This window comes from Stenella coeruleoalba (assembly GCF_951394435.1).
Source record: "Stenella coeruleoalba genome assembly, chromosome: 3".
In the NCBI taxonomy this organism is placed as follows: Eukaryota; Metazoa; Chordata; class Mammalia; order Artiodactyla; family Delphinidae; genus Stenella; species Stenella coeruleoalba.
The window spans coordinates 42403052-42423933 of record NC_137148.1 but is presented as its reverse complement, the minus strand read 5'-3'; the positions used below and the strand labels follow the sequence as shown (position 1 = coordinate 42423933).

General features: G+C 38.7%; 1 protein-coding gene across 1 annotated transcript in view; it reads right to left on the bottom strand.

Moving 5' to 3' along the window:
- Positions 1–20882, bottom strand: part of MTREX (Mtr4 exosome RNA helicase) — a 134633-nt gene that overhangs the window by 108309 nt on the left and 5442 nt on the right. The window contains exons 3-5 of the mRNA XM_079918328.1: positions 20468–20534; positions 17272–17334; positions 16217–16329 (exon numbers count right to left, since the gene is read on the bottom strand). Coding sequence (XP_079774454.1) covers positions 16217–16329; positions 17272–17334; positions 20468–20534 — 243 coding nt within the window. The remainder of the gene's footprint in view (positions 1–16216; positions 16330–17271; positions 17335–20467; positions 20535–20882) is intronic.

Below are 20882 nucleotides of genomic sequence, written 5' to 3'. Positions count from 1 at the left end.
GTGCGCCACAGCTAGCCGGGAGGGAGTCCGGGAAAAAGTCTGGAACTGCCGAAGAGGCAAGAGACTTTTTCTTGCCACTGTTTTGTGGTGTGCAAGGAAAGGGGATTCAAGGCACCGCCTAAACTAGATTCAGAGACAGGCGTGAACCGTGGCTATCGGCACAGACCCTAGAAACGGGCATGAGACGCTAAGGCTGCTGCTGCTGCAGCCAGCAAGAAACCTGTGTGCAAGCACAGGTCACTATCCACACCTCCACTCCCGAGAGCCTGTGCAGCCAACCACTGCCAGGGTCCCGTGATCCAGAGACAACTTCCCCGGGAGAACACACGGCGTGCCTCAGGCTAGTGCAACGTGATGCTGTCCTCTGCCGCCACAGGCTCGCCCCGCATTCCGTACCCCTCCCTCCCCTCGGCCTGAGCGAGCCAGAGCCCCTGATCAGCTGGTCATTTAACCCCCTCCTGTCTGAGTGGGAACAGACGCCCTCAGGCGACCAACACGCAGAGGCAGGGCCAATCCAAAGCTGAACCACAGGAGCTGTGCAAAAAAAGAAAAGAAAGGGAAATCTCTCCCAGCAGCCTCAGGAGCAGCGGATGAAACCTCCACAATCAACTTGATGTACCCTGCATCTGTGGAATACCTGAATAGACAAAGAATCATCCCAAATTGAGGCAGTAGACTTTGGGAGCAACGATATATATATTATTTTCCTTTTTCTCTTTTTGTGAGTGTGTACATGAATGCTTCTGTGGGTATTTTGTCTGTATAGCTTTGCTTTTATCATCTGTACTAGGGTTCTGTCTGCCCCCTTATTTTTCTTTTCTTTTAGTTTAGTTTTAGCGCTTTTTATCATTGGTGGATTTCTTTTTTGGTTTGGTTTCTCTCTTCTTTCCTTCTTTTGTTTTTTGTTACTTTTTTTTTTTTTGCGGTACGCAGGCCTCTCACCGCTGCGGCCCCTCCCGCTGCAGAGCACAGGCTCTGGAGGCGCAGCCTCAGCGGCCATGGCTCACGGGCCTAGCCACTCCACAGTATGCAGGATCCTCCCAGACCGGGGCATGAACCTGCGTCCCCTGCATCGGCAAGCGGACTCCCAACCACTGCGCCACCAGGGAAGCCCTGTTTCTTGTTATTTTTTAATAATTATTTTTTATTTTAATAACTTTTTTTTTTTCTTACTTTTTTTCCTTTCTTCTCCCTTTTATTCTGAGCTGTGTAGATGATAGGATATTGGTACTCTGGCTGGCTGTCAGGCCAGTGCCTCTGAGGTGGGAGAGCCGAGTTCAGGAATTTGGTCCACCAGAGACCTCACAGCTCCACATCATATCAAAGGGCAAAAATCTCTCAGAGATCTCCACCTCAACGCCAAGAGCCAGCTCCACTCAAGGACCCAAACTACAGTGCTGGACACGATATGCCAAACAACTAGCAAGACAGGAACACAACCCCACCCACTAGCAGAAAGGATGCCTAAAATAATAAGGTCACAGACACCCCAAAACACACCAGCGGACATGGACCTGCCCACCAGAAAGACAAGATCCAGCCTCATCCAGCAGAAGACAGGCACTACTCACCTCCACCAGGAAGCCTACACAACCCACTGAAGTAACCTTAGCCACTGGGGGCAGACACCAAAAACAATGGGAACTACGAACCTGCTGCCTAGGAAAAGGAAAGCCCAAACAAAGTAAGTTAACCAAAATGAGAACACAGAGAAACACACAGCAGATGAAGTAGCAAGGTAAAAACCCACCAGACCAAATAAATAAAAAAGAAACAGGCAATCTACCTGAAAAAGAATTCAGAGTAATGATAATAAAAATGATCCAAAATCTTGGAAATAGAATGGAGAAAATATAAGAAATGTTTAACAAGGACCTAGAAGAACAAAAGAGCAAACAAACAATGATGAACAACACAATAAATGAAATTTTAAAATTCTCTACAAGGAATCAACAGCAGAATAACTGAGGCAGAAGAACAGATAAGTGACCTGGAAGATAAAATAGTGGAAATAACTACTGCAGAGCAGAATAAAGAAAAAAGAATGAAAAGAATTGAGGACAGTCTCAGAGACCTGTGAGACAACATTAAACGCACCAACATTCGAATTACAGGCGGTCCCAGAAGAAGAAGAGAAAAAGAAAGGGACTGAGAAAATATTTGAAGAGATTATAGTTGAAAACTTCCCTAATATGGGAAAGGAAATAGTTAATCAAGTCCAGGAAGTGCAGAGAGCCCCATACAGGATAAATCCAAGGAGAAACACTCGAAGACACATATTAATCAAAGTATCAAAAATTAAATCAAAAGTAAAAATATAAAAAGCAGCAAGGGAAAAACAACAAAAAACACACAAGGGAATCCCCATAAGGTTAACAGCTGATTTTTCAGCAGAAACTCGGCAAGCCAGAAGGGAGTGGCAGGACATATTTAAAGTGATGAAAGGGAAAAACCTACAGCCAAGATTACCCTACCCAGCAAGGATCTCATTCAGATTAGACGAAGAAACTAAAACCTTTACAGACAAGCAAAAGCTAAGAGAATTCAGCACGACCAAACCAGCTTTACAACAAATGCTAAAGGAACTTCTCTAGGCAGGAAACACAAGAGAAGGAAAAGACCTACAATAACAAACCCCAAACAATTAAGAAAATGGTAATAGGAACATACATATTGATAGCTACCTTAAATGTAAATTGATTAAATGCTACAACCAAAAGACATAGACTGGCTGAATGGATACAAAAACAAGACCCGTACATATGCTGTCTACAAGAGACCCACTTCAGACTTAGGGACACCAACAGACTGAAAGTGAGGGGAAGGAAAAAGGTAGTCTAAGCAAATGGAAATCAAAAGGAAGCTGAAGTAGCGATGCTTATATCAGACAAAATAGACTTTAAAATAAAGAGTGTTACAAGATACAAAGAAGGACACTACATAATGATCAAGGGATCATTCCAATAAGAAGATATAAAATAGTAAATATGCACCCAACACAGGAGCACCTCAATACCTAAGGCCTCAATACCTAAGGCAAATACTAACAGCCATAAAAGGGGAAATCGACAGTAACACAATCACAGTAGGGGACTTTAACACCCCACTTTCACCACTGGGCAGATCATCCAAAATGAAAATAAATAAGGAAACACAAGCTTTAAATGATACATTAAACAAGATGGACATAATTGACATTTATAGGACATTCCATTCAAAAACAACAGAATACACTTTCTTCTCAAGTGCTTATGGAACATTCTCCAGGATAGATCATATATTGGGTCACAAATCAAGCGTCGGTATATTTAAGAAAATTGAATCATTTCAAGTATCTTTTCCGACCACAATGCTATGAGACTAGATATCAATTACAGGAAAATATCTGTAACAAATACAAACACATGGAGGCTAAACAATACAGTAGTTAATAACCAAGACATCACTGAAGAAATCAAATAGAAAATCAAAAAAACCTAGAAACAAATGACAATTAAAACACAATGACCCAAAACCTATGGGAAGTGGCAAAAGCAGGTCTAAGAGGGAAGATTATAGCAATATAATCCTACCTGAAGAAACTAGAAACATCTCAAATAAACAACCTTACACCTAAAGCAATTAGAGAAAGAAGAACAGAAAAACCCCAAAGTTAGCAGAAGGAAAAAAATCATAAAGATCAGTTCAGAAGTACATGAAATAAGAATGAAGGAAACAATAGCAAAGATCAATAAAACTAAAAGCTGGTTCTTTGAGAAGATAAACAAAATTGATAAACCATTAGCCAGACTCATCAAGAAAAAAAGGGAGGAAAAATCAAATCAATAAAATTAGAAATGAAAAAGGAGAAGTAACAACTGACAATGTAGAAATACAAAGGATCATGAGAAATTACTACGAGCAACTACATGCCAGTAAAATGGACAACCTGGAAAACATGGACAAATTCTTAGAAAAGCACAACCTTCTGAGACTGAACCCAGAAGAAATAGAAAATATAAACAGACCAATCACAAGCACTGAAATTGAAACTGTGATTAAAAATCTTCCAGTAAACAAAAGCCTACGACCAGATAGCTTCACAGGCAAATTCTATCAAACATTTAGAGAAGAGCTAATACCTATTCTCCACAAACTCTTCTAAAACATAGCAGAGGCATGAACACTCCACAACTTGTTCTACGAGGGCACCATCACCCTGATACCAAAACCAGACAAAGATGTCACAAAGAAAGAAAACTACAGGCCAATATCACTGATGAACACAGATGCAAAAATCCTCAACAAAATACTAGCAAACACAATCCAACAGCACATTAAAAGGATCATGCACCATGATCAAGTGGGATTTATCCGAGGAATGCAAGGATTTTTCAATATACGGAAATCAATCAATGTGATAAACCATACTGACAAACGGAAGAATAAAAACCATATGATCACCTCAATAGACGCAGAAAAAGCTTCTGACAAAATTCAACACCGATTTATGATAAAAACCCTCCAGAAAGTAGGCACAGAGGGAACTGATCTCAACATAATAAAGGCCATATATGACAAACCCACAGCCAATATCGTCCTAAATGGCGAAAAACTGAAGCCATTTCCACTAAGATCAGAAACAAGACAAGGGTGCCCACTCTCACCACTATAAAAGGAATCCAAAAAAATAAGAATCCAAGAAATAAAAGGAATACAAATCAGAAAAGAAGAAGTAAAGCTGTCACTGTTTGCAGATGACATGATGCTACACATAGAGAATCCTAAAGATGCCACCAGAAAACTACTAGAGCTAATCAATGAATTTGGTAAAGTAGCAGGATACAAAATTAATGCACAGAAATCTCTGGAATTCCTATATAATAGTGATGAAAAATCTGAAAGAGAAATTAAGGAAACACTCCCATTTACCACTGCAACAAAAAGAATAAAACACTTAGGAGTAAACCTACCTAAGGAAACAAAATACCTGTATACAGAAAACTATAAGGCACTGATGAAAGAAATTAAACATGATACAAACAGATGGAGAGATATACCACGTTCTTAGATTGGAAGAATCAACATCGTGAAAATGACTCTACTACCCAAAGCAATCTACAGATTCAAAGCATTCCCTATCAAACTACCACTGGCATTTTTCCACAGAACTAGAACAAAAAATTTCACAATTTGTATGGAAACAGTGAAGACCCCGAATACCCAAATCAATCTTGAGAATGAAAAACGGAGCTGGAGGCATCAGGCTCCCTGACTTCAGACTATACTACAAAGCTACGGTAATCAAGACAGTATGGTACTGACACAAAAAAAGAAATATACATCTATGGAACAGGACAGAAAGCCCAGAGATAAACCCACACACATATGGTCACCTTATTTTTGATAAAGGAGGCAAGAATATACAATGGAGAAAAGACAACCTCTTCAATAAGTGGTGCTGGGAAAACTGGACAGCTTCATGTAAAAGAATGAAAGTAGAACACTCCCTAACACCATACATAACAATAAATTCAAAATGGATTAAAGACCTAAATGTAAGGCGAGACACTATAAAACTCTTAGAGGCAAACATAGGCAGAACACTCTATGACATAAATCACAGCAAGATCCTTTTTGACCCACCTCCCAGAGAAATGGAAATTAAAACAACAAAAAAACGGGACCTAATGAAACTTAAAATCTTTTGCACAGCAAAGGAAACCACCAACAAGACGAAAAGACAACCCTCAGAATGGGAGAAAATATTGGCAAACAAAGCAACTGACAAAGGATTAATCTCCAAAATTTACAAGCAGTTCATGCAGTTCAGTATCAAAAAAACAAACAACCCAATCCAAAAATGGGCAGAAGACCTAAACAGACATTTCTCCCAAGATATACACATTTGCCAACAAACACCTGAAAGGATGCTCAATGTCACTAATCATTAGAGAAATGCAAATCAAAACTACAATGAGGTATCACCTCACGCCAGTCAGAATGGCCATCATCAAAAAATCTACAGACAATAAATGCTGGAGAGGGTGCGGAGAAAAGCGAACCCTCTTGCACTGTTGGTGGGAATGTAAATTGATATAGCCACTAAGGAGAACAGTATGGAGGTTCCTTACAAAAGTAAAAACAGAACTACCATACGACCCAGCAATCCCACTACTGGGCATATACCCTGAGAAAACCATAATTCAAAAAGAGTTGTACCACAATGTTCATTGCAGCACTATTTACGAAAGCAAGGACATGGAAGCAAGCTAAGAGTCCATCGACAGATGAATGGATAAAGAAGATGTGGCACATATATACAATGGAATATTACTCAGCCATAAAAAGAAACTATATTGAGTTATTTGTAATGAAGTGGATGGACCTAGAGTCTGTCATACAGAGTGAAATAACTCTGAAAGAGAAAACCAAATACCGTATGCTAACACATATATATGGAATCTACAAAAAAAACAAAAATGCTTCTAAAGAACCTAGGGACAGGACAGGAATAAAGATGCAGATGCAAAGAATGGATCTGAGGACATGGGGAGGGGAAAGGGTAAGCTGGGACAAAGTGAGAGAGTGGCATGGACATATATACACTACGAAATATAAAACACATAGCTAGTGGGAAGCAGCCACATAGCACAGGGAGATCAGCCTGGTGCTTTGTGACCTAGAGAGGTAGGATAGGGAGGATGGGAGGGAGATGCAAGAGGGAAGAGATATAGGGATATATGTATAGCTGATTCACTTTGTTATAAAGCAGAAACTAACAAACCACTGTAAATCAATTATACTCCAATAAAGATGTTTTAAAAAAAAGGTTTGTTAATAGAAATGCAAAAATATTCATCACCCAAGGAGGAAAAATTCACAATCTCCTGGCAGGCATTAAAAAATAATCAGGTAAGCAGAGAACGAGGCAAATAGAACCTATGAGTAAAAATAAATAAATAAAAAGCATCCAAAAATGAGACAGAAAATATAAAATAGTAAACAAGGATACTGAAAGTTACTATAGTATAACTATATTCTATATATTGAAGAAAATTGAAAAAAGATAAATCAGCATGTTTGCGGGGGGGGGGGGGACAAGGGGAAGATGGCGGAAGAGTAAGACACAGAGATCACCTTCCTCCCCACAGATACACCAGAAACACATCTACACGTGTAACAACTCCTACAGAACACCTACTGAACGCTGGCAGAAGACCTCAGACCTCCTAAAAGGCAAGAAACTCCCCACGTACCTGGGTAGGGCAAAAGAAAAAGAATAAACAGAGACAAAAGGATAGGGACGGGACCTGCACCAGTGGGAGGAAGCCGTAAAGGAGGAAAGGTTTCCACACACTATGAAGCCCCTTCGCGGGCGGAGACTACGGGTGGCAGAGGGGGAAAGCTTTGGAGCCGCGGAGGAGAGCACAGCAACAGGGGTGCGGAGGGCAAAGCGGAGACATTCCCTCACAGAGGATCAGTGCTGACCAGCACTCACCAGCCCCAGAGGCTTATCTGCTCAACCGCCGGTGCGGGCAGGGCTGGGAGCTGAGGCTCAGGCTTCGGTCAGAGCGCAGGGAGAGGACTGGAGTTGGTGGCGTGAACACAGCCTGCAGGGAGTTAGTGCAGCACGGCTAGCCGGGACGGAATCCGGGGAAAAGTCTGAACCTGCTTAAGAGGCAAGAGACTTTTTCTTCCCTGTTTCCTGGTGCGCGAGGAGAGGGGATTAAGAGCGCTGCTTAAAGTAGCTCCAGAAATGGGTGCGAGCTGCGGCTAAAAGCGCGGATCCCAGAGACGGGCATGAGACGCTAAGGCTGTTGCTGCCGCCACCAAGAAGCCTGTGTGCGAGCACAGGTCACTATCCATGCCCCCCTTCCGGGGAGCCTGTGCAGCCTCCCACTGCCAGGGTCCTGGGATGCAGGGACAACGTCCCCGGGAGAATGCACGGCGCGCCTCAGGCTGGTGCAACGTCATCTGCCGTCACAGGCCCGCCTCACACTCCGTGCCCCTCCCCCGACCCCTTCTGGGCCTGAGTGAACCAGAGTCCCTGAAGCAGCTGCTCCTTTAACCCCATCCTGTCTGAGCGAAAAACAGACAGGCCACCTACATGCAGAGGCGGGGCGAAATCCAAAGCTGAGCCCCTGGGAGCTGTGAGAACAAAGAAGAGAAAGGGAAATCTCTTCCAGCAGCCTCAGAAGCAGCGGATTAAAGCTCCACAATCAACTTGATGTACCCTGCATCTGTGGAATACATGAAGAGACAACAAATCATCCCAAATTGAGGAGGTGGACTTCGAGAGCAAGATTTATGATTTTTTTCCTCTTTTTCTCTTTTTGTGTGTGTATGTGTATGCTTCTGTGTGACATTTTGTCTGTATAGCTTCACTTCCACCATTTGTCTTAGGGTTCTATCTGTCCGTTTTTTTTGTTTGTTTTTTCTTAATAAATATATTTTATTTTAATAACTTTATTATATTTTATCTTACTTTATTTTACTTTTTCTTTCTTTTCCTTCATTCCTCGCTCCCTCCCCCCTTTCTTTCTTTCTTTCTCTCTCTCCTCCCTTCCTTCCTTCCTTCCCTTTCTCTCTCTCTCTCTTCTCTCTCTTTCTTTCTTTCTACTAATTCTTTCTTTCTACTTTTTCTCCCTTTTATTCTGAGCCGTGTGGATGAGAGGCTCTTGGTGCTGCAACCAGGAGTCAGCGCTGTGCCTCTGAGGTGGGAGAGCCAACTTCAGGACAGTGGTCCACAAGAGACCTCCCAGCTCCACATAATATCAAACAGCGAAAATCTCCCAGAGATCTCCATATCAACACCAGCACGCAGCTTCACTCAACGACCAGCAAGCTACAGTGCTGGACACCCTATGCCAAACAACTAACAAGACAGGATCACAACCCCACCCATTAGCAGAAAGGCTGCCTAATATAATAATAAGTCCACAGACACCCCAAAACACATCACCAGACGTGGACCTGCCCACCAGAAAGACAAGATCCAGCCTCATCCACCAGAACACAGACACTAGTCCCCTCCAACAGGAAGCCTACAGAACCTACTGAACCAACCTGAGCCACTGGGGACAGACACCAAAAACAACAGGAACTACAAACCTGCATCCTGCAAAAAGGAGACCCCAAACACAGTAAGATAAGCAAAATGAGAAGACAGAAAAACACACAGCAGATGAAGGAGCAAGATAAAAACCCACCAGACCAAACAAATGAAGAGGAAATAGGCAGTTTACCTGAAAAAGAATTCACAATAATGATAGTAAAGATGATCCAAAATCTTGGAAACAGAACAGACAAAATGCAAGAAACATTTAACAAGGACCTAAAAGAACTAAAGATGAAACAAACAACGATGAACAACACAATAAATGAAATTGAAAATACTCTAGAAGGGATCAATAGTAGAATAACTGAGGCAGAAGAACGAATAAGTGACCTGGAAGATAAAATAGTGGAAATAAGTACTGCAGAGCAGAATAAAGAAAAAAGAATGAAAAGTACTAAGGACAGACTCAGAGACCTCTGGGACAACATTAAACGCACCAACATTCGAATAATAGGGGTTCCAGAAGAAGAAGATTGAAAATGAAAGGGACTGAGAAAATACTTGAAGAGATTATAGTTGAAAACTTTCCAAGGAAATAGTTAATCAAGTCCAGGAAGCACAGAGATTCCAATACAGGATAAATCCAAGGAGAAACACTCTAAGACACATATTAATCAAACTGTCAAAAATTAAATACAAAGAAAACATATCAAAAGCAGCAAGGGAAAAACAACAAAAAACATACAAGGGAATCCCCGTAAGGTTAGCAGCTGATCTTTCAGCAGAAACTCTGCAAGCCAGAAGGGACTGGCAGGACATATTTAAAGTGATGAAGGAGAAAAACCTGCGACCAAGATTACTCCAGGGATCTCATTCAGATTTGATGGAGAAATTAAACCTTTACAGACAAGCAAAAGCTGAGAGAGTTCAGCACCAACAAACCAGGTTTACAACAAATACTAAAGGAACTTCTCTAGGCAAGAAACAGAAGAGAAGGAAAAGACCTACAATAATGAACCCAAAACAATTAAGAAACTGGGAATAGGAGCATACATATCGATAATTACCTTAAGTGTATATGGACTAAATGCTCACACCAAAAGACACAGAATGGCTGAATGGATACAAAAACGAGACCCATATATACGCTATCTACAAGAGCCCCACTTCAGACCTAGAGACACATACAGACTGAAAGTAAGGGGATGGAAAAAGATATTCCATGCAAATGGAAACCAAAAGAAAGCTGGAGTAGCAATTCTCATATCAGACAAAATAGACTTTAAAATAAGGACTATTAAAAGAGACAAAGAAGGACACTACATAATGATCAAGGGATCCATCCAAGAAAAAGATATAACACTTATAAATATTTATGCACCCATCATAGGAGCACCTCAATACATAAGGCAAATACTAACAGCCATAAAACGGGAAATCGACAGTAACGCATTCATAGTAGGAGACTTTAACACACCACTTTCACCAATGGACACATCATCCAAAATGAAAATAAATAAGGAAACACAAGCTTTAAATGATACATTAAACAAGATGGACTTAATTGATATTCATAGGACACTCCATCCAAAAACAACAGAATACACATTTTTCTCAAGTGCTCATGGAACATCCTCCAGGATAGATTATATCTTGAGTCACAAATCAAGCCTTGGTAAATTTAAGAAAATTGAAATTGTATCAACTATCTTTTCCGACCACAACACTATGAGACCAGATAGCAATTACAGGAAAAGATCTGTAAAAAATACAAACACATGAAGGCTAAACAATACACTACTTAATAACTAAGTGATCACTGAAGAAATCAAAGAGGAAATCAAAAAATACCTAGAATCAAATGACAATGGAGACACGACGACCCAAAACCTATGGGATGCTGCAAAAGCAGTTCTAAGAGGGAAGTTTATAGCAATACAAGCCCACCTTAAGAAACAGGAAACATCTCGAATAAACAACCTAACCTTGCACCTAAAGCAATTAGAGAAAGAAGAACAAAAAAACCCCGAGGTTAGCAGAAGGAAAGAAATCATAACAATCAGATCAGAAATAAATGAAAAAGAAATGAAGGAAACAATAGCAAAGATCAATAAAACTAAAAGCTGGTTCTTTGAGAAGATAAGCAAAATAGATAAAACATTAGCCAGACTCATCAGGAAAAAAGGGAGAAGACTCAAATCAATAGAATTAGAAATGAAAAAGGAGAAGTAACAACTGACACTGCAGAAATACAAAAGATCATGAGAGATTACTACAAGCAACTCTATGCCAATAAAATGGACGATCTCGAAGAATTGGACAAATTCTTAGAAATGCACAACCTGCCAAGACTGAATCAGGAAGAAATAGAAAATATGAACAGACCAATCACAAGCACTGAAATTGAAACTGTGATTAAAAATCTTCCAACAAACAAAAGCCCAGGACCAGATGGCTTCACAGGCGAATTCTATCAAACATTTAGAGAAGAGCTAACACCTATCCTTCTCAAACTCTTCCAAAATATAGCAGAGGGAGGAACACTCCCAAATTCATTCTACGAGGCCACCATCACCTTGATACCAAAACCAGACAAGGATGTCACAATGAAAGAAAACTACAGGCCAATATCACTGATGAACACAGATGCAAAAATCCTCAACAAAATACTAGCAAACAGAATCCAACAGCACATTAAAAGGATCATACACCATGATCAAGTGGGATTTTTTCCAGGAATGCAAGGATTCTTCAATATATGCAAATCAATGAATATGATAAACCATACTAAGAAATAGAAGGAGAAAAACCATATCATCATCTCAACAGATGCAGAGAAAGCTTTTGACAAAATTCAACACCCATTTACGATAAAAACCCTGCAGAAAGTAGGCATAGAGGGAACTTTCCTCAACATAATAGAGGCCATATATGACAAACCCACAGCCTACATCATCCTCAATGGTGAAAAACTGAAAGCATTTCCACTAAGATCAGGAACAAGACAAGGTTGCCCACTCTCACCACTCTTATTCAACACGGTTTTGGAAGTTTTAGCCACAGCAATCAAAGAGGAAAAGGAAATAAAAGGAATCCAAATCGGAAAAGAAGAAGTAAAGCTGTCACTGTTTGCAGGTCACATGACACTATACATAGAGAATCCTAAAGATGCTACCAGAAAACTACTAGAGCTAATCAATGAATTTGGTAAAGTAGCAGGATACAAAATTAATGCAGAGAAATCTCTGGCATTCCTATACACTAATGATGAAAAATCTGAAAGTGAAATCAAGAAAACACTCCCATTTACCATTGCAACAAGAATCAAACATCTAGGAATAAACCTACCCAAGGAGACAAAAGACCTGTATGAAGAAAATTATAAGACACTGATGAAAGAAATTAAGGATGATACAAAGAGATGGAGAGGTATACCATGTTCTTGGATTGGAAGAATCAACATTGTGAAAATGATTCTACTACCCAAATCAAGCTACATATTCAATGCAATCCCTATCAAACTACCACTGGCATTTTTCACAGAACTAGAACAAAAAATTGCACAATTTGTTTGGAAACACAAAAGACCCCGAATAGCCAAAGCAATCTTGAGAACGAAAAACGGAGCTGGAGGAATCAGGCTCCCTGACTTCACACTATACTACAAAGCTACAGTAATCAAGACCGTATGGTACTGGCACAGAAACAGAAATATAGATCAATGGAACAGGATAGAAAGCCCAGAGATAAACCCCTGCACATATGGTCACCTTATGTTTGATAAAGGAGGCAGGAATGTACAGTGGAGAAAGGACAGCCTCTTCAGTAAGTGGTGCTGGGAAAACTGGACAGGTACGTGCAAAAGTATGAGATTACATCACTCCCTAACACCATACGCAAAAATAAGCTCAAAATGGATTAAAGACCTTTTAAGGCCAGAAACTGTCAAACTCTTAGAGGAAAACATAGGCAGAACACTCTATGACATAAATCACAGCAAGATCCTTTTTGACCCACCTCCTAGAGAAATGGAAATAAAAACAAAAATAAACAAATGGGATCTAATGAAACTGCAAAGCTTTTGCACAGAAAGGAAAACATAAACAAGATGAAAAGCCAATCGTCAGAATGGGAGAAAATATTTGCAAATGAAGTAACTGACAAAGGATTCATCTCCAAAATTTACAAGCAGCTCATGCAGCTCAGTAACAAAAAAACAAACAAATAACCCAATCCAAAAATGGGCAGAAGACCTAAATACATTTCTCAAAAGAAAATATACAGACTGCCAACAAACACACGAAAGAATGCTCAACATCATTAATCATTAGAGAAATGCAAATCAAAACTTGAATGAGACACCATCTCACACCAGTCAGAATGGCCATCACCAAACACTCTAGAAACAATAAATGCTGGAGAGGGTGTGGAGAAAAGGGAACACTCTTGCACTGCTGGTGGGAATGTGAATTGGTACAGCCACTATGGACAACAGTATGGAGGTTCCTTAAAAAACTACAAATAGAACTACCATATGACCCAGCAATCCCACTACTGGGCATATACCCTGAGAAAACTGTAATTCAAAAAGAGTCACGTACCAAAATGTTCATTGCAGCTGTATTTACAATAGCCCGGAGATGGAAATAACCTAAGTGCCCATCATTGGATGAATAGATAAAGAAGATGTGGCTCATATATACAATGGAATATTACTCAGCCATAAAAAAAAACGAAATTGAGCTATTTGTAGTGAGGTGGATAGACCTAGAGTCTGTCATACAGAGTGAAGTAAATCAGAAAGAGAAAGACAAATACTGTATGTTAACACATACATATGGAATTTAAGAAAAAAAAAATGTCATGAAGAACCTAGGGGTAAGACAGGAATAAGGACACAGACCTACTGGAGAACGGACTTGAGGATATGGGGAGGGGGAAGGGTGAGCTGTGACAAAGCGAGAGAGAGGCACGGACATATATACACTACCAAACGTAAGGTAGATAGCTAGTGGGAAGCAGCCGCATAGCACAGGGAGATCAGTTCGGTGCTTTGTGACCACCTGGAGGGGTGGGATAGGGAGGGTGGGAGGGAGGGAGACGCAAGAGGGAAGACATATGGGAACATATGTATATGTATAACTGATTCACTTTGTTATAAAGCAGAAACTAACACACCATTGTAAAGCAATTATACACCAATAAAGATGTTAAAAAAAAAAAGATGTAAAAAAACAAACAAAAAAACCCAGCATGTTTGGAAGAAATATGGAAAATATTAAAAGACCCAAACCAAACTTTCAGCGATAAAAAAATCTAAATCTAAGATGAAATAAACTGGGTAGGATTAATAGCATATTTGACATTGCAGATAAAAAGATGAATAAACTTAAAGCCATTTAAGAGAAGCTGTCCAAAATGAAACACAGAGAATAAACACCAAAAAACAATAATAAATAAGAGTATCACTAGGCTCTGAGACAACTTAAAGTCTCCTGATATAAGTTTAACCGAAGTCCTCAGAGTACTAGGAGAAGAGGGACTATTTGACATAAAAAATGGCTGAAATTTTTCCAAATCTGATGAAAACTAATAAACCCATGATTTGAAAAGCCCAATAAATTCAAGCATAAGAAACATGAAAATAATTATGTAAAGTCACATCATAATTAAACTGCCAAAAGTCAGTGATGAAATTAAAAAACAGCCAAACATCCCATCAGAGCCGTATGCAAAGCAGCAGGAAAATACTGACCTATAACGAAGGGAAAAGTCAATTAACTGAAACAGATCAGGGAGTAACACAAATGAAAGTAATAGTCACAAAAACATTTAAACAGTTTTTAAACTGTATTCTGTATGCTCAAAAAGCTGGAGGAAAGTTAAGTAGACACATGGAAAACAAACACACAAAAATGAACTTCTAGCAAAGAAAACTATAATATCTGAGATGAAAAAATGCACTGAATAGGATTAAGGACAGATTAGATAATAAGAAGCAAAGATTAATGAATCTGAAGATAGAGCATTAGAAAAGACCTGAAATGAAATGCACAAAAAATGAACATAGCATTAGTGAATCACGATACGCATTCATGACTGAAGAGAAATTTACAGCACTAAATGTCTGTATTAGAAAAAGGTCTGAAATCAATGACCTCACCTTTCCTCCTTTAAAAAACTAGAAAAAGAATAGCAAATGAAGCCCAAAGTAGAAGAAATGAAATAAAGGTAAGAGTCTAAATTTACTTAAAGAAATGAAATAGAAAAAATTTAAACTTTTAAAGAGTATGGTAAGAAACAGTTATTTTAAAATTTCATTTTAAAACTAGAATGTGAGCAAGAGAAGAAAGGAACAGACAAACTACAAAACAGCCAGAAAACAATTAACAAAATGGCAGTAAGTACACACCTATCAATAATAAAATGTAAATAGACGAATTCTCCAATTAAAAGACAGAGTGGCTGAATGGATAAAAAAACAACTTGCAGCTATATGCTGCCTACAGGAGACTCACTTCAGATATAAGGACACACAGACTGAAAGTGAAGGGATGGAAAAAGATATGCCATGCAAGTGGAAACCAAAAGAAAGTTGTGGTAGCTACACTTATGTAAAATAAAATAGACTTTAAAACTAAGACTGTAAGGACCTCCTTGGTGGTCCAGTGGTTAAGAATCCGTCTGCCAGTGCAGCGGACACGGGTTTGAGCCCTGGTCTGGGAAGATCCCACATGCCGCGGAGCAACTAAGCCCATGCGCCACAACTACTGAGTCTGCGCTCTAGAGCTGATGAGCCACAACTACTGCAGCCTGGGCACCTAGAGACTGTGCTCTGCAACAAGAGAAGCCACCACAATGAGAAGCCCGTGCACCGCAAGTAAGAGCAGCCCCCACTTGCAGCAACTAGAGAAAGCCCACGTGCAGCAACGAAGACCCAATGTAGCCAAAAATAAATAAATAAATTTATATAAATAAATAAATAAAAATAAAACTAAGGCTGTAACAAGAGACAAAGGCATTACATAATGATAAAGGGGTGAGTCCAACAGGAGGATATAATATTTGTAAATATATTATAAATATTATATTAGGTGCACCCAACACAGGAGCACCTAAATGTATAAAGCAAATATTAACAGTCCTAAAATTCCATTTAAAAAGAAAGCTACTCACTCAGCGCATACAGTTTTTCCTGCTGATGTATGTGCAGATACTAGAACAGACTGATTATTATCAACACACTGAATGGCTTCTCTTTGAAAAGCATCAAGAATGAACGGGTATTCCTATAAAAAAAATTAGTATCTGTATGAAGACACCTAGACACATTATAGTACACTTAAAACCAAGAGACACTACCCCTAGAAGCATTCTGGGAGCATTTCTTTATGAGTCTATTTGGGAAATATGCCACCAACCAGAGAAAATTAGGAAGAATGAAAAAAAAAACTTTAACCAGACAGCATAGAAGTTATTTCTACTATCTGATCTTTCAATTATTATGTTTACATATATGTTAATTACAACACAATAATCATTACCATTTGTCAAGAACATGCTTTATGGTGGGCACTGTGCAACACATTTTCCACCTACTAATCTTCACAGCACCTAACGTATATATAATTTCCTTTCACAGATGCGAACTCTGAGGCTCTGAAAAGGCAAGGCCTCAATCAAGTTCACTCAGCAAAGGCAGAATAATATATCTATTAGACTTGAAGAGTTCATGTTTACCCCACCATACTGCCTTTTTTACTTAAGAAAATGACTTGGAAAATTTATATTACTCTTTTACCATCTATCAGGGTTTCAAAATCCATTTAATATCAGCATAAGAGTTTAAGTTTCATTAGAAGTTTGTTCAACTCCCAAAACTATACACAAAACTGATTGTACACATGCATTTTTTTCTAGAGAAAGATCAGTACTTTTCATTAGATTCATTAAAAACGTTGAGAATTATTTTCATTTTTAAAAATCTTATCACATGATACGTGGTTTTCAGCATGGTTGTTTATTGATTTGGTTCTCACCATATTTGACTTCAGGTGGCGGCTTCTTAATTTGTACATATACGTGTGTGTGTGTGTGTGTGTATATATATATATACACACACACACACACACACAGGGAAGTATGAGGATCTCATTTAAAAGTTTATCTTGAAGATTTTTAGGAAAACAGACTCACAAAACTGTATAAACCGTACAGCCCAAAGTACAAACCTTTGCAGCTTTTCCAACGCGAGGTTTAAGTGGTAGATAATCTTCATCTGCAGGAAGTGCAACCTGATGTTAAAAAAAAAAATCAATTTACGATTCGAGAATTGATGCATTCAGCACTCCCTAATCAATGATGGTTTGAAAAATAAAGGTGGTGAACTAGTGTTTCTGACAGTCTTAGACACTGTAAAATTAAATAACCACCTTTGAAAAAAATGCAAAAGCTACAACATTCAAAAAACTTCTATTAGTGTTTATCTAATAGTAATCTAATTAAAAGCACTTAAGTCTATCTCCCAGAAGAAACTGTGTTTATTAAGGTCTAGGACCTATCTCAGCTATCTTTGTATTTTCTATGTCTAATGTACTTCCTGACATTAATGAATGCTCAAAAAAGCAGAATGGACATAAAAAGGGATGCCACTATATGAAAGAAAACTATGTGGAATAAAATGGTATTATTTCCTGGAACAGGAAACTAATTTTCCTCCAGTGAAGATTAAGATCTGGAGAGCAGTTCACAATATATGTAAATTCCCAATATGTAAGCCAATTAGTGTATAAATAATCAATCAACAAGGGCAAAGTACTGTACACACAGAAGTTAGAAATAATTTCTAAGAGCAAAATTTCAACAAACAAGTATGAGATAAGATTAGCTGTCTTAGAATATTGAGAGATTGTTGGTAAATCTGCAATTCAATTACAATCAAGATGATGTGTGTAGTGTTTCAAAAGGAATAACTAGAACCTGACTGTAATTAAGTGAAACGATAAATTATGAAACTCAATGAACAATACCCAGTATAATAACTGTGTTAGAAGCAATGTGGAACTCTAAATGGAATCTATAAAGGGATAGAATTTGGTAGTTTATCCAGCACACATTATGAAAGAATTAATTTATGAGTTGTTTTTATTAGTGAATGAACCCTTCCAGGGACAGGAATAGTTTTCATCAGTCTTCCCCTTAAGACTACATATTCCCCTTTATTATGACACCAAGAAACTTCTAAGTAGTTTCTGACTCCTAGGTAGTTTGACAATAAGAGGACTACTTATCCATTAATTTAAGGGAATGTCCCTCTTTTCTTATACCATACCATGACTATGATGAAAGTGATTCTATCCAGAGAGCACAACCTCTGGTGCACTGACAAAATCAAATTTCGGAATCCGAAAATCTGAAGACTAGACCCTAAATCATGGTGTGATCCTCATCAAGGTATGATCAACCTGCGGGGCCATACCTGGTTACTTGGTTCACCTCCCTCACATCTCTCCTGATACTTGCTATGACATGAACAAAAAACATTAACACAAAGCAATTAAGACTTTAACATTTCTGAGATTTAATAGCAGCAACAATAACAAATTGTGTTTTTACATGTATGAGAATCAGAGTTTTGTTTTTATTCTCTGAAAACAGTCTGGGTAACACTAACTTATAACAGACAGGTAGAAGAGAAGCCTACAGAGACTAAGGAGTCAGAAAAATCGAAAAACAACAGAATAATCAAGAGTCAAATAGACTTAGCAATTAGTTATTCGTGATTTTTGCCAGAGCAGTTTGAAAGACATGGAGAAAGAAGAAATCTAACTATAGTAGATTAAAAGATGACTGGAAGGTTAGGAAGTTTAGCAGGGATTTTCTTTTTATTTATTTTTTTTAATATTTTTTTAAATATTACACGAATTTGCGTGTAATCCTTGCGCAGAGGCCATGCTAATCTTCTCTGTATCGTTCCAATTTTAGTATATGTGCTGCCGAAGCGAGCACTTAGCAGGGATTTTCTAAGCAGAGCACTCAATAACAACTCTGAAAAGAAAGGGACCATAACTTTTTTTGTTTATCTCTTTATATTCAGTGAATAATAAAATATACCTGGCACCCAAAAGATATGTACTGAATGAATGACTACAATGGGGAAGAAGAAACACAACACAGTGGCTAAAAAGCAACACAGAACAAAAGAGAAGCTTTTGAATATTCATATGCTGATAAGAAAAGGAAAATAGAGAAAAGGAGACACCAGAAACAGTCAAGGGAAAATGGAATGATCCAAGTCTTTGTGGAGGCAGGATAGGATACAACCAAGAACACTGGCAGAGCAACTCTCCTCAGCCTAAACAATGCAGTGCCTTGTCCTTTGAGTGGATGTGACTCCAACTTGATATCTTCAAACCTCTAGATAAAGTAAAAGGTAAGGTTACCTGCTAAAAAAGTGAGAGGAGATAACAGAATGGAGGGCTTGAGGATAATCATGGAGGACAGAAAGAACTTCTGACCTCTTGAGAGCAAAATTTGTGTGTGTTTGAGGTTTTTCTCCCATCTTTTTAAGACCACAGCATCAAATAGGGTCTAATGTAAGTGTTTAATGAATGATCTAATGGATATTATACCTGCCAAACTAAGTGATATTCTAAAGAACATAAGGAAATTTCAAGAAGAAAAACAGGTGTTTAAAAAAATAACGTTCCAGATCTACATCAAAAGCAATTTTTGTTAATTTGGAATTACTCTGCTTATTTGATAAAGTCTTTAATAAGATTCCTCAATTAACTGTAGCAATAACATATAAGGTTACATGGTAAAAGCAGAAGGGCTTACTAGAAAGAACTAGTGTTACAGTTTCCTTATGTCCCATATGTTTACAAATGCTCACTGATCAACGGTTACTACAAGCTATCAGTGACCACCATCTTGTGGCAGACAATGAAACTGCAATATATCAGTCATCAGAGCAAAACACAAAAAAGCAAGGGACCTGCAAAATGTCACTGTTACTTGACTTTAGGAGCATGGGAATAAACATGTACTAAATTCCTACTCTGCAAAACAAAACAAAAAAACCCTACTCTGTGCTGGGTATCTCACCTAATTTTCTTACATAATCTTCACAACCACCCCATGATGTAAATCCCATTATTCTAAACTTACAAATTAGAAAACCAATGTCAAAGAGGTTAAGAAATTTATCCAAGACTGTAGTTAGGAAAAGCACTGTGTCAGTGTCTAAGCTCAGGTTTGAATACAAACCCCCAGCTCCTTCCACTAGACTATGTACACTGACTGCACAGAAACTACATATTGTTTCCAAAGCCCTTAAGGCTAAACTGCTTGTCAATCATCAGATTAGATAGTCCAAAGCAAAATCCCACTTATAACACCAACCTACCATACACTGTTTGTGCTTACCTCATGTGTACACCCTTCAACAGTTTCAACTGATTGTACCTTGACCCTGGGCATCAAGTCTGACAAACTTAAAAAAAAAATTGTTAAAATTACATTAAAATAAATTACTGAGAATTATATATGCTGGGAATTCAAAATGGTGAGTTAGCATCTTTTATTACAAATACAAAACAGACAGACTCCAAGTGGATTATTCAAAGAATTATGTCAGCTTAGTTCCAGTAACTATTTTGGATAAAAAGTACCTCTACAAAAGCATTATCACTGCTTCAAAACACAAAGGTGCTTATAAAAACCATTACGGGGCTTCCCTGGTGGCGCAGTGGTTGAGAGTCCACCTGCCGATGCAGGGGACACGGGTTCGTGTCCCGGTCCGGGAAGATCCCACATGCCGCGGAGAGGCTAGGCCCGTGAG